Source organism: Ranitomeya imitator, chromosome 2 (genome assembly GCF_032444005.1).
Source record: "Ranitomeya imitator isolate aRanImi1 chromosome 2, aRanImi1.pri, whole genome shotgun sequence".
NCBI lineage: Eukaryota > Metazoa > Chordata > Amphibia > Anura > Dendrobatidae > Ranitomeya > Ranitomeya imitator.
Genome location: NC_091283.1, coordinates 480,593,507 through 480,605,005, shown reverse-complemented (window position 1 = coordinate 480,605,005; position 11,499 = coordinate 480,593,507). Strand labels below are relative to the sequence as shown.

At 41.4% G+C, this 11,499-nt stretch overlaps 1 protein-coding gene across 1 annotated transcript in view; it reads right to left on the bottom strand.

The window, feature by feature from the left end:
* Window positions 1-2,203: 2,203 nt before the first annotated feature.
* MRC2 (mannose receptor C-type 2) overlaps window positions 2,204-11,499 on the bottom strand; it is a 126,415-nt gene continuing 117,119 nt past the window's right edge. The window contains exons 25-30 of the mRNA XM_069751344.1: window positions 9,757-9,925; window positions 9,143-9,292; window positions 8,500-8,619; window positions 6,503-6,682; window positions 5,193-5,219; window positions 2,204-3,351 (exon numbers count right to left, since the gene is read on the bottom strand). Coding sequence (XP_069607445.1) covers window positions 3,128-3,351; window positions 5,193-5,219; window positions 6,503-6,682; window positions 8,500-8,619; window positions 9,143-9,292; window positions 9,757-9,925 — 870 coding nt within the window. The 3' untranslated portion in view covers window positions 2,204-3,127. The remainder of the gene's footprint in view (window positions 3,352-5,192; window positions 5,220-6,502; window positions 6,683-8,499; window positions 8,620-9,142; window positions 9,293-9,756; window positions 9,926-11,499) is intronic.

The following is an 11,499-nucleotide window of genomic DNA, read 5'->3' as shown; positions in this document are numbered from 1 at the left end:
TTCAGCTAGTCGGGCCTCACTTTGCTAAATCTGTTTCATCTCTATGTTTGTGTTTTCATCTTACTCACAGTCATTATATGTGGGGGGCTGCCTTTTCCTTTGGGGAATTTCTCTGAGGCAAGGTAGGCTTATTTTTCTATCTTCAGGAATAGCTAGTTTCTCAGGCTGTGACGAGGCGCCTAGGTTCTGGTCAGGAGCGCTCCACGGCTACCTTTAGTGTGGTTTGATAGGATCAGGGATTGCGGTCTGCAGAGTTCCCACGTCTCAGAGCTCGTTCTTTAATTTTGGGTGTTTGTCAGATCACTGTATGTGTTCTGACCGCTATGTCCATTGTGTTACTGAATTGGTTAACATAACAAATAAGGTCTTATCCAATGTAACAAAATTCTTAGAAAGTGAAGAATTGTCCTGATGAAGAGGTCCTGCGTGACCTCGAAGCGCGTTGACTCTTAAAACCTGTTTAATAAATCCTTCAAATATATTTTGTTTTGGATCCTTCATCAGCAGCGCTTTGTATGACACCTCTATCCCGTCTCCTCTCTCATCATTCTGGCATTTGGCAAATATAGTAATCCTAATTGACCTAAAACGGGAAAGGTTTACTCTGATTTCATGTCAGATATTGAGAAAAACATGCAGATGTGTCTGTTTATATAGTGTATGTGAATGTCTAGTTTCAATTGTATGTGTAATAATGAAAAAGTTTTGAACACATTAAGAAAGACAGGTGAAAAAAGCCTTGAAAAGCCATGACACCAGCTGAGATCTATCAGTAATTAGAAAGCAATCCTACCACTTATTGAAAAATAATATCAGCTGGTTCAACTGATGGCCTATAAAAAGGTGTCTCTTTACAATGTGCCTCACAAGAAACATCTCATTATGGGTAAAACAAGTGAGCTCTCTTAAGACCTTTGCAACCTTATTATTGCAAAAGATACTGATGGCATTGGTTACAGAAGAATTTCTAAACTACTGAATGTTCCAGTGAGTGCTGTTAGGGCCATAATCCGGAAGTGAAAAGAACATCATTTCATGAAAAACCAGCCATGGCTAGGTGTTCCCTGCAGACTTCAGAGAGAGGAGTGGAAAGAATTATCAGAAGAGTTGTCCAAGAGCCAATGACCACCTGTGTACAGCTACAGCAAGACCTGCAGGTACAATTATTCCAAAGAAAACTATAATGCACTCAGGATTTGAAGAGTGCTTGTGTGGATCAATGGGCCAAAATCACACCTGAGCAATGTATGCGACTAGTTTCTCCATACAGGAGGTGTTCAGTACTTTTTTCCCTGTGTCATTTCTCATTATTACACTAAATTTAAGGACATCTATGGTTTGATTTCTTTGCCTGTGTGGATTGGATGGGCTGTTGCAGACATCTGGTGAGGATTTCATGTCAATAGCACCTTTAGAAAAATATTTACTTAGAAAATTGGTGACGTGTTCAATACTTATTTTACCATCTGTATATGTTGTCATTTTATGTATCATAAGAGAGGACACTATGTAAGCGTGCGATATTGCTATAAATAACAATAATACCAAAATAATAAATAACTTATTGTCACCCTGCCTCTTGGCTTCTGATGCCGTTCCCTGCACTTCCGAGTATGTTAGTGTAGCAAGCTGTGTCAGACGAGTGGAGGCATGGAGGTGAACAAGCGCAGCCACTGTGTGCATGGGTGTGATAAGCGAGTGTTCTCAATCAGAGGCTGACGAAGAGCCCCAATATGCAAATGAGGAGGCACAATGGTGCATCAATACATTGGTCAGGCCAAGGGTGCAACTGAAGTACCAGGAACAGGTACTGTGCTAGTGTGGTTGACATAGGGGGTGATGGACTCCCTTTAAATACATCCAAACTGAAACAAGATCTGTCAACAGCAGCTTGTTGACAGTTTTCAGATAGACATTTTTTTTCTACACTAAGTGAATATGTGATAATAAACTATATCCTGGTGTGTATTAAAGTGGCCAATGTGAGCCAATGTCCAAGCCTATACTGACGACACATACAAGCAATACCTATGTGCAGTGCAAAGATGGAAGGTTGCAAGAATTGTGAAATTTGTTTTTTGGATGTTTACGTGGCAATTTTGTACAAAGCTGAAATGACACGCTGTCTGGTGAGAGCAGTGACCACACCAAAAACACACAGAGGGACATCATTTCACCCACACGTGACACATATAAGAGATAATTATACAAGTAATTGCGTTCATGTTTATTATCTTTGGCCACATACCTATATGCAAATCCTGGACATATGGGCATACATATATAGTCCTCTCATGAGTAGCGCCCCCCAGAGTTTAGCACACGGTGCTCTCACATTTGGGACCCCTGGACTATTTTTCTCCTTCGCTCCAGAAGATGCCCGAACATTGGAGATGGAGATTCTGGGCAAAACGTCCTCTCTGATACATTAGCACTGCAGCAGAGAGGGGATATCCTACATATTCCGAACCATACCTCAAACACTTCTCCGGTGGTTGGTGAAATGAGGTTTTATCAAGGTGCGTTCACTCTTCTATGTGCAATTTAATATAATTGCCGAAAAAGTGCAGTATAATGTTTCCATCCCGCAGAGGCACGAGGCACATTTTTGGTCCGTATTTTACAAAAGGCAAAGATAGAGAATAAGCTACTTACTAATGACAAGGCAGATGAAGAATAAACAGAGGAGAAGAAATGCAAAGGATTTACAGCGTACATGCTACAGAGATATAGCCAGTTTGGTCACAGTACACATGTACACTGCCAATGTAACCCCCCCAAATCCCCATATTTATTACCTCCTAATTCTAAGAGTGAACGCACCTTGAGCTAGTTTTTGCTCATGTAGGAGGCATAGGTTGGCACAAAGGGGGCTATTTTCAGGGTATGGGGTCTTGCCCATAATTATGGCTTCTTGATGTTGGAGTACCATGCTATTCATTGCTCAGCAATGCTCGACAGCCCCCAAATAACACTGACAGTGTACACATTCAATTTCGGAAAGGGGCATCCTGCACCCTCTGTGTAATTAAACACCACCTCCATCATAAGGTGGCTAGAAGAAGTAAAAGTCTTGATGACCCAACCCCGACATTTTTGCTTTACTGATGTCTGGACTTCAACTCTACTAGTCTTGTTGTTCGTTCATTTCCATATCTGACACCAGAATGTTTTTCTCAATTGATCCCTCTGGGCCGGTACTGGTGCGGCTGTATCTGGCACTCTCAAAGGCTCCCTGCTGGGCTGCGAGTTTTCGGCGGCGGTACAGGTAGATGATGACAACGATTAAGATACACAAAGCGAAGGTGGAGAGCACTACAACCGCCACCGCCGTGCTGTGCTGTGGTAGAACTGCAAGGAGAGAAAACTAGTTAGATTCTTGGATTTACTACACGCTGCAACTTAATGGAGAACAGAACCTTAGGCAATACTGGATAAGATTTAGATCCATCTACTAGAAAATCATAAGGAAGGTCTCATGAAGAAAGGGGTTATATAGGGTCATTTAAAAAGAAAAAAGATGTCTTTCTCCAGAAACAGTGCCACCCTTGTTAGTAGGTCAGCTTATAATTATGGCTTCTTGATGTTGGAGTACCATGCCATATATGCTATATCTCTTTCCTCATGTGCAGGCACTGCAGGACCTTAGGTATCCATGGATATGACCACTAGCAACTAGCTACCTAACTGTCACTATGAGTGGTCATAACCATGGATACCTAAGGTCCTGCAATGCCTGCACATGAGGAAAGAGACATAGAGAATCAGGAAAACTATACTACATTTCTAATTGGAGGCATTTGCTAATATTATTATTATTATTACACCTACTACATATTGGGATAGGATCTTGGAGATGGGAATACTCATTTAATTGCTTATTAAAAATGTCAACCATTCTTGAAATATTAACACTTTTTCTTTACAGCTCATTGCCTTGGAGACCGACCACCACTGCTAGACAGTAGAACAAGCACTGTACATACAAGTTCATTTCTATTGAGCTTGTAATCATGGTTTTGAAACTGGCCAGGATCACTGTTGCCTCCTAATTTCAGCTCAGTGATTGTTGATATCTCTTCTCTAGAACGACTTCAATATTTAATAAGTAGTAAATTAAGAAAGTGCTTATATATTTACAAAGACAATCTGACAATATATTCCTCTTTAAGAATGCAAATGTTGCAACTAGTCATGTGATCATACAGGAATCCAGCAGTAGGAGCTATGGACGCAGCGGCTTGCAGATCACAAAAGGACTACATGTACGATCATTTCTTAGAATGTCGTAAGGAGACACTGCTAGCCTACAATTTGCCTTGTAGTCCTAGCCTGAACCTAAGGTGGGGGTCCTATTAAAGGGAATATGTCAGCGGGTTTTGCTATGTAATCTGAGAGCAGCATATCGTAGGGGCAGAGAGCCCGATTCCAGCGATGTGTCACTTACTGGGCTGCTTGATGTAGTTTGGTATCCCTGTTTTCTCTATTGTAAATGTAACAGTGGTCAGAATGCTGAGCTGCGTACACCCCTAATTAACAGCTTCCTGTTTACACCGTACATAGGCAGAAAGCTGCCAATCAGTGGTAGGGAGGGGTTTCACTGAGAACACACCCCTAGGATTAAATTGATACAAATGCAATCCGATTTTTAATCAGATTGCATTCGTCCGATTTAATTAAAAGTGGGAGCGAGCCCTAATAAAGATTTCCTTTTCCTATTGGAGATAATGAGGCCACTACACAGCACCGTGAAGTCCCTACATTCCTCTGTAGGATCAGGTGGGCTAATAAAGCATTTTTCCACAAAACTCATTCAATAGGTAATGGAAATGGGATGCTATTTTGCAATCACTTCTTCTATAGGGCTGATTAGAGGACAGAGTTTGGGCTATTTTACATACCGGTATTAACCTTAAATGGGCTGTTCTGTGAAAAAAGTTATCGCGTATCCTCAGATATCCTCAGGATCCCTAAGCGCTGTTCAATTTCATTCTATATGGCGCAGCTGGAAAAATTACAAGCACAGCACAGGGCAGCCCCATAGGAAATGAATGGAGCGGTGGTCCAGCTGCCATACAGTCTTTACAAGGAGCACTGTTGTGCGGTATATTGAGGACGGGGATCTGAATAGTTCGTGGACAATGGCTACAACTTATGTGGTTGCACTTTAGTGTGTAAGTGTAGTTACTTACCAGATCTGTCCAGTTTAATTTCTTCCACTAAAAAGGATTACATAAGAAATAGATTATTTTCTGCTACAAACATTGCTAAATGCACTTTAGACTTTGCACATAATATGGCTCTGATTATTATCTTACATCACCTCTGCTTATTAACATTTGCTCCACGACTGCTTGACAACTATTATATATGTAATTATCCAGCTTTTTAGATCTTTTTTCTTCTTCATTCATTACATTGACCAAATATAAATCAGCATCTGAAACAGTTAATTTTGGATCTATCTTGGTTTTGCATTATCAAATAATCCATTTTTTTAGAGAAGACATCCATCAATACTCTGACAACAGGATATCCCAGTGCTGGCTCCCGTGATCTCTTGTGATCTGAAGGGGATTGCCTGAAGACCACATACACATCAGAACCAAGGTTGTCTGAACCCACTGGCATCTTTGGTATTGTCCAACAGCCTAATGTGTATGGGGACCTCGGGTGTCTTCCCTCATAAATGATCTCATGGGAGAGAAGGATATGGCACGTCTTATTTCAGACTGTCGATACTTTTGTTCTCTCCAAGATAAGCCACAGCTGAAGGAGGCTGTCCGCGGCTCTCTTATAGGGTACACAGGAACTGAGTTCCGTTATTGGGGAGCGATACATCGTATATACGGGCTTTTAATCAAATTCCTCCTCACTGGTGATAAAACGATGTATTACAGTCGTTCTCACAGAAATTGATGAGTTGCTAGTGTATTACTTATTACTTACATGGGACCACCAAAGAGGGAAAACAAACATTTGTAGCTACTCTCCACTTGGGCTAATAAATGAGTGTTCTTCGGTCTAGGGCCCTCTTTATTACTTTCTAATTTCCTAGCAGGGTATTTCCGAATTTTTCTAACTAGTCAACCCCTTTTTAAGATTACCAGGTTATGTATCAGGCTCTTCAGGGGTGGTCAGTACGACAGAAACATTGATGCACTGGCTGTCAACCCTAGAATAATAGATTATATCACTATGAGATTTACAATAATTTGTTACTGTGCCATAATTGATAACTATGCAATCATTGTGGTTTGGTCCTGATGAAGAGGTTTGAAAACCATGAAATGCATTGACGCGATAAACTGCTTCACCTTTGTGTATGATTCTCAGGCAGTGCAGACTCTAAACCACCATATTCCTCATTTGTTGCATCGTATCCCATTGGTGGTCCTGCAGCAGCCCTTACATGTTTCTATATTGGCCTATTTCTGGTGGCCAAAAAATTTAGGCCATGCGCGACCAGTTTAAGATTTGGGATAGTAAAATTCTACCTTACCTCTAGATAGTTTGCAAATAACTCCTTTGCTGATGTTGGTGCAAGAACCCAGACTCCACACGCCATTGCTTCCTTCAATCCAGTAGCAAGAGTTTGGGCTTAATAGACTGGGTCCTGAGTCATGTTGCCCCCAATTGGAGTAATTAACCGGTGTGTTATCATTCCATAAAAGTGAACCTTCTACAATAGAAGACGACAAACAGCACACATGCTCAGTAGTAAGTAAAGGTCTCCAATGCAGCTGCTGAAAGTTGTGCAATCATTTTAACTCACAAGTGTGACTTTACACGTGCTGCGCCGATTCTTTGGAATGCACTACCTAGGTTAATACGATTAATCCCCAAACCCCACAGTTTTAAGCGTGCCCTAAAAACTCATTTGTTCAGACTGGCCTACCGCCTCAATGCATTAACCTAACGATCCCTGTGTGGCCTATTTATAATAAAAAAAAAAAAAAAAAAAAAAAAAAAAGGTTCCTCGCATCATGTTCTCATACACTTTATGCAGTATTAGCCCTCTGTGTCTGTACTGCTACATACTTAGGCAGGTAACTGGTTCATGCAGCTTTACATGAACACCTGAGCCTTACACTATAGCTGGTCCGAATAACTAAAGCAATTGTTACCATCCACCTCTCGTGTCTCCCCTTTTCCCCATAGTTTGTAAGCTTGCGAGCAGGGCCCTCATTCCTCCTGGTATCTGTTTTGAACTGTATTTCTGTTATGCTGTAATGTCTATTGTCTGTACAAGTCCCCTCTATAATTTGTAAAGCGCTGCGGAATATGTTGGCGCTATATAAATAAAATTATTATTATTATTATTACAAGTGATACAAATGACGACACTCCTGTGTAGTAGATTCACCAGAAGATGTCAGGATGGTATACAAGTTTTTCCTGGTCCCTCCTCTAAATATGTGTACGAGTGGTGGTATGGTGTACGAGTGTGTACTGGTCCCAGCTCTAAATATCAGACACAAAGATCAAATCTTCAGTCATATCTGGATACAAATTTCCACTGATCTAGTAGTATGTGGAAAGCCAAAGGAGACTCCAAAAGTGAAAGACCACCAGTAATGAGGCACAGGACCCCAATGCTTTTATTATAATCACAACATTCCAATGAATAAAGATAGTGAAAAGCAGTTTCCAGCACTTAATCCAAATGGTGTGTGTATTGGACATCTGCCAAACACGAGTTTCGCCAGAACGGCTTCATCCGGGGCATGACAACATCTGCTATGTATAGCCTGGGGAGACCTGGAAACACCCATAACACATCCTGACATCTTCATCTAAGTCTTTGTTACTTGCATGGTGTATCTATAATTTGATTATTTGACTTTGCGCATTGGCCTGCACTCCCCACCCCTGCTGAGGCTATTTTAATAGACGATGTATGGGTTATAATGTGCACCAATGTCCTCTATAAATGCTTAAAAATAGATTTGTGCAAAGTCTATAGGCAGATTTGCATTTGATATTTTTATTTTTTCCAGACCAGAAATGGGAGATGCCCCTGGTCTGGATGTGTAGGAGATCATATGACTTTGGCTTTGCAGGAGAGGCTTCAGCTGCCTAATTACTGACAACGTTTGTTTCCTTTGTCACATCTCCTACCAACACTTTTTCATGTTTATGACTGGAGAAGGGGTTGAATAACTGCAGGTGTCCTCGTATCTTCCTTACCCAGAAATAAAACTGGGAGCCTGATCATAGTCAGCTGAATGTTTATTTGACTGAGAGTTCCTGTGTTTTCAAGAAAGTGAGAGAGGAGAAATTCTTTGAAGGACCTCTTTTATTTACACTGAAAATAAAAGAACTGCTTGATCCTTCTTTAAAGGACAGTCGATAAGACCCTATACACATTGAATGGTCTGCTGGTCCCACCCAAAATTGTCAGGGTTTGTCTAGCTTTCATCTAATGACTATGGGGGCCTTAAGATGTCTGTTTCCATCCTCCCAAAAACAGAACAATATACTTTAAAGGATTCAAACCTCTGGTGCTGAAGGACATGCCCAGCCAGGCTCCCTTGGCCTGACTCTCATACGTCTGCAGGTGCTCCCATACGAATAGGTTTTCAGTTTCATCGACAATTGTCAGCACCTCACCTCCAACTGCAAGACAACAAACAGCGTTCAGCACTTTAATAATCCTATATAGAGATCTCCACTCTTCTTCTACAGAAAACAAGACAATTTTGGGGGCAAAATATACACTCGGACAAAGAATAGTATATCACATGTTCCATTAGATGTAGCATTGCAGATGTGTTGCTTCTAAGGGAGAACATCTGCATAATAGGGTATCAATCTTCATACAATGGTATGATATCAATCGCCATACAAAATGGGTTAGTAACTTCTGGTGCTCCAGCCGTTGTGAAACCACAACTCCCAACAGGCTATTAAGGCATGAAGTTTCACATAGGTTGCTGACTCCTGGCCTACAGCTTTGTAGTTCAGAACTGAAGTGTGCTTGCACTAATAGAATGTAAAGGATATAGCATGAAATAACAGCACCTTACACATCGATAGATGTATATATGGCAATAATAGCGCTAATTAATGTGGTTCTTGTGCTTGGTGTAGGTATATTTTTCACATACTTGTGAGGCTGGATGCAAAACTGATTGGTTACCTTTCTGACACCTCTTGGCAGCATCCTTCTGGCCCACAGTGACCTCCATGTGGAAGGAGTAGCAGTAGTCACGGAATGGGATCCAGTCAGAGTCCCCTACTGCATTCGGACAAGTGCTGTTCAGGCTCCACTTGTGAGGTCTGGATGATGCTGTCCCAAAGAAGAGAGAATGTGAGGACATTGGGGTGATGGAGAACTCCAAAGTTTCCATTCTCGCTCCCTATTGTGCCCCTACTAGAGATGAGCGAATGACATTGCAGATCAGTATTTTGTGGCCGCAGGACGGAACCCTTGGAACCATCTCCTACCTGCCATCAATCATGGCTCCTCTTTTGATTAGTGGGCCTGGTGCAAAGTCTTGTGTGCATCATGCTGCAATGATGATGTTGCACCAGACTGGCTAATCAAAAGAGGAGCCGCTGATGCTGGCAGGTAGCAGATGATTCACAGGGTTCTGTCTAGTGGCCAGGGAATACTGACCTGGCACTAGAGTCCTGAGAATCAATTCGCTCATCTCTAGCCCTTACACATTCCTTCCCTGTTGTGACTTCCAAGAACTAAATAAATATTATAATAGAACTGTCAAAGGTTGATAATAAAGCAAAAAGACTCACGAGTATTGAAGCTGCAGACTGCACCAGGCAATTTGCGATTACAATCTGATGGGCTCCATGTTCCCTGCTTGTCCATGTACACACAGCTACTCATGTATTGGGGTTCCCCATCTCTCCAGTTGGTGTATGATAATCTATCATTTGTGAGCCAAGAGTATGATCGACTCCCCTATAATAACCAGAGAGATCTATTACAGTGAGCTGATACATGAGTTTATATACCTATACCAATGATGTCTGCTCGCAGTCACCACTAGGAGGAAGGGAGAAAATCACTGTATAATTTAGACATAAAACACAATTCTAAATCTAAACCTGGCCTGCAGGGTGATTATATTTGGTCCACGACGCCATATGGAGGACTATGTGGGGCCATTATACTGTATGGAGGACTATATGGGGCCATTATTCTGAATGGAGGACTATGTGGGACCCATTATACTGTATGAAGGACTATGTGAGACCCATTATACTGTGTGGGGCCCATTATACTGTGTGAAGAGCTGTGTGGGGATCACCGTTGGGGCAACATACTGCGTTGAAGTCACCATACCTTGCCAGGGTAATTGAGGGGGTGGTTTTACAATAGGGTCATCATGCAGTGTGTGTGGAGTGTATCGTGAAGGAATTCACTGTGGAAGGTATCATACCGTGTTTTTGGGGCACTTTTGTTGGCATTAAGGCTTTTTGTCAGAGGGTGGTGGGGCCAAACTAGAACATCTTCTATGGGACTCCATGATTTTGATATATGCCCCTGCCAGAGAGGAAATACTGCATTCTCCGGTCATGTGGTCTGTCTCAAGATTTATTAATTAAAATTTACTTTGTTTGTGGGACAACCCCTTTAAATTTGTTTCCATATTTGATGATAAGGAAAAACTTCCTTAACTGAACACATTCTTTTACACAGATATCAAGATTGGCCCATGACCATGTCCAAGTTTTTCATTTTGTCCCTCTGTGCATTGGAGTTTTATATCCCTGCCCTAGTGGCAGACAGAGTCAGACACCCAGAATTATGTAATTAATAACTCCTATTCCTGCCACGTTCAATTCTTGTTTTTGTGTTTCTATTTTTTACCACCCTTTTTTCAAGTCATAATTTTTTTAATTTTTTCAGTTGATGCAGCCATATCAGGGCTTGTTTTTTTTTTTGTTTTTTTTTTTAAAAGATGAGTTGTTTTGAATAGCACCATTCATTTTACCATACAATGTACTGGAAAATGGGAAAAATTCCAATACTGCAATTGCTTTTTGGGTTTTTCTTTTACGGCTTTCATTATTTTTCAATAAAAACCCGACAACAAAATTAGTGAGGTCAGTACAAAAAAAATCAGAAATTAAAAAAAACAAAAACCTAGGGCCATCAATTGCTTTGCATGAGGACTAGCGCACCAGGAACCTAGCCATTTAAATGCCAGTGTCAATGATTGACATTTAATGGTTCATCAGCAGTGATCGGATCGCACTCTTGTTGCTGCTGTTAGAGGTAGATGCTAGCTGTATAATACAGCCACCATATGTTGGCTATTGTGTCGGCTCCTGAACTCGCTCCATTCATGCGAACGCGAATTAGGATGTACTATTAAGTCCTATGTGGGGAAGTGGTTAAAGAGGCTGCACTAAGATTTGCAGCTATTATCTGCACATTAGGAAATAATTTCCTCATCACTGGGGCTCCCACCTCTAGGACCCCCACCATTTATGAGATTAGTGGTCCCAAGTCCCCAGGTAAGTTAGGAC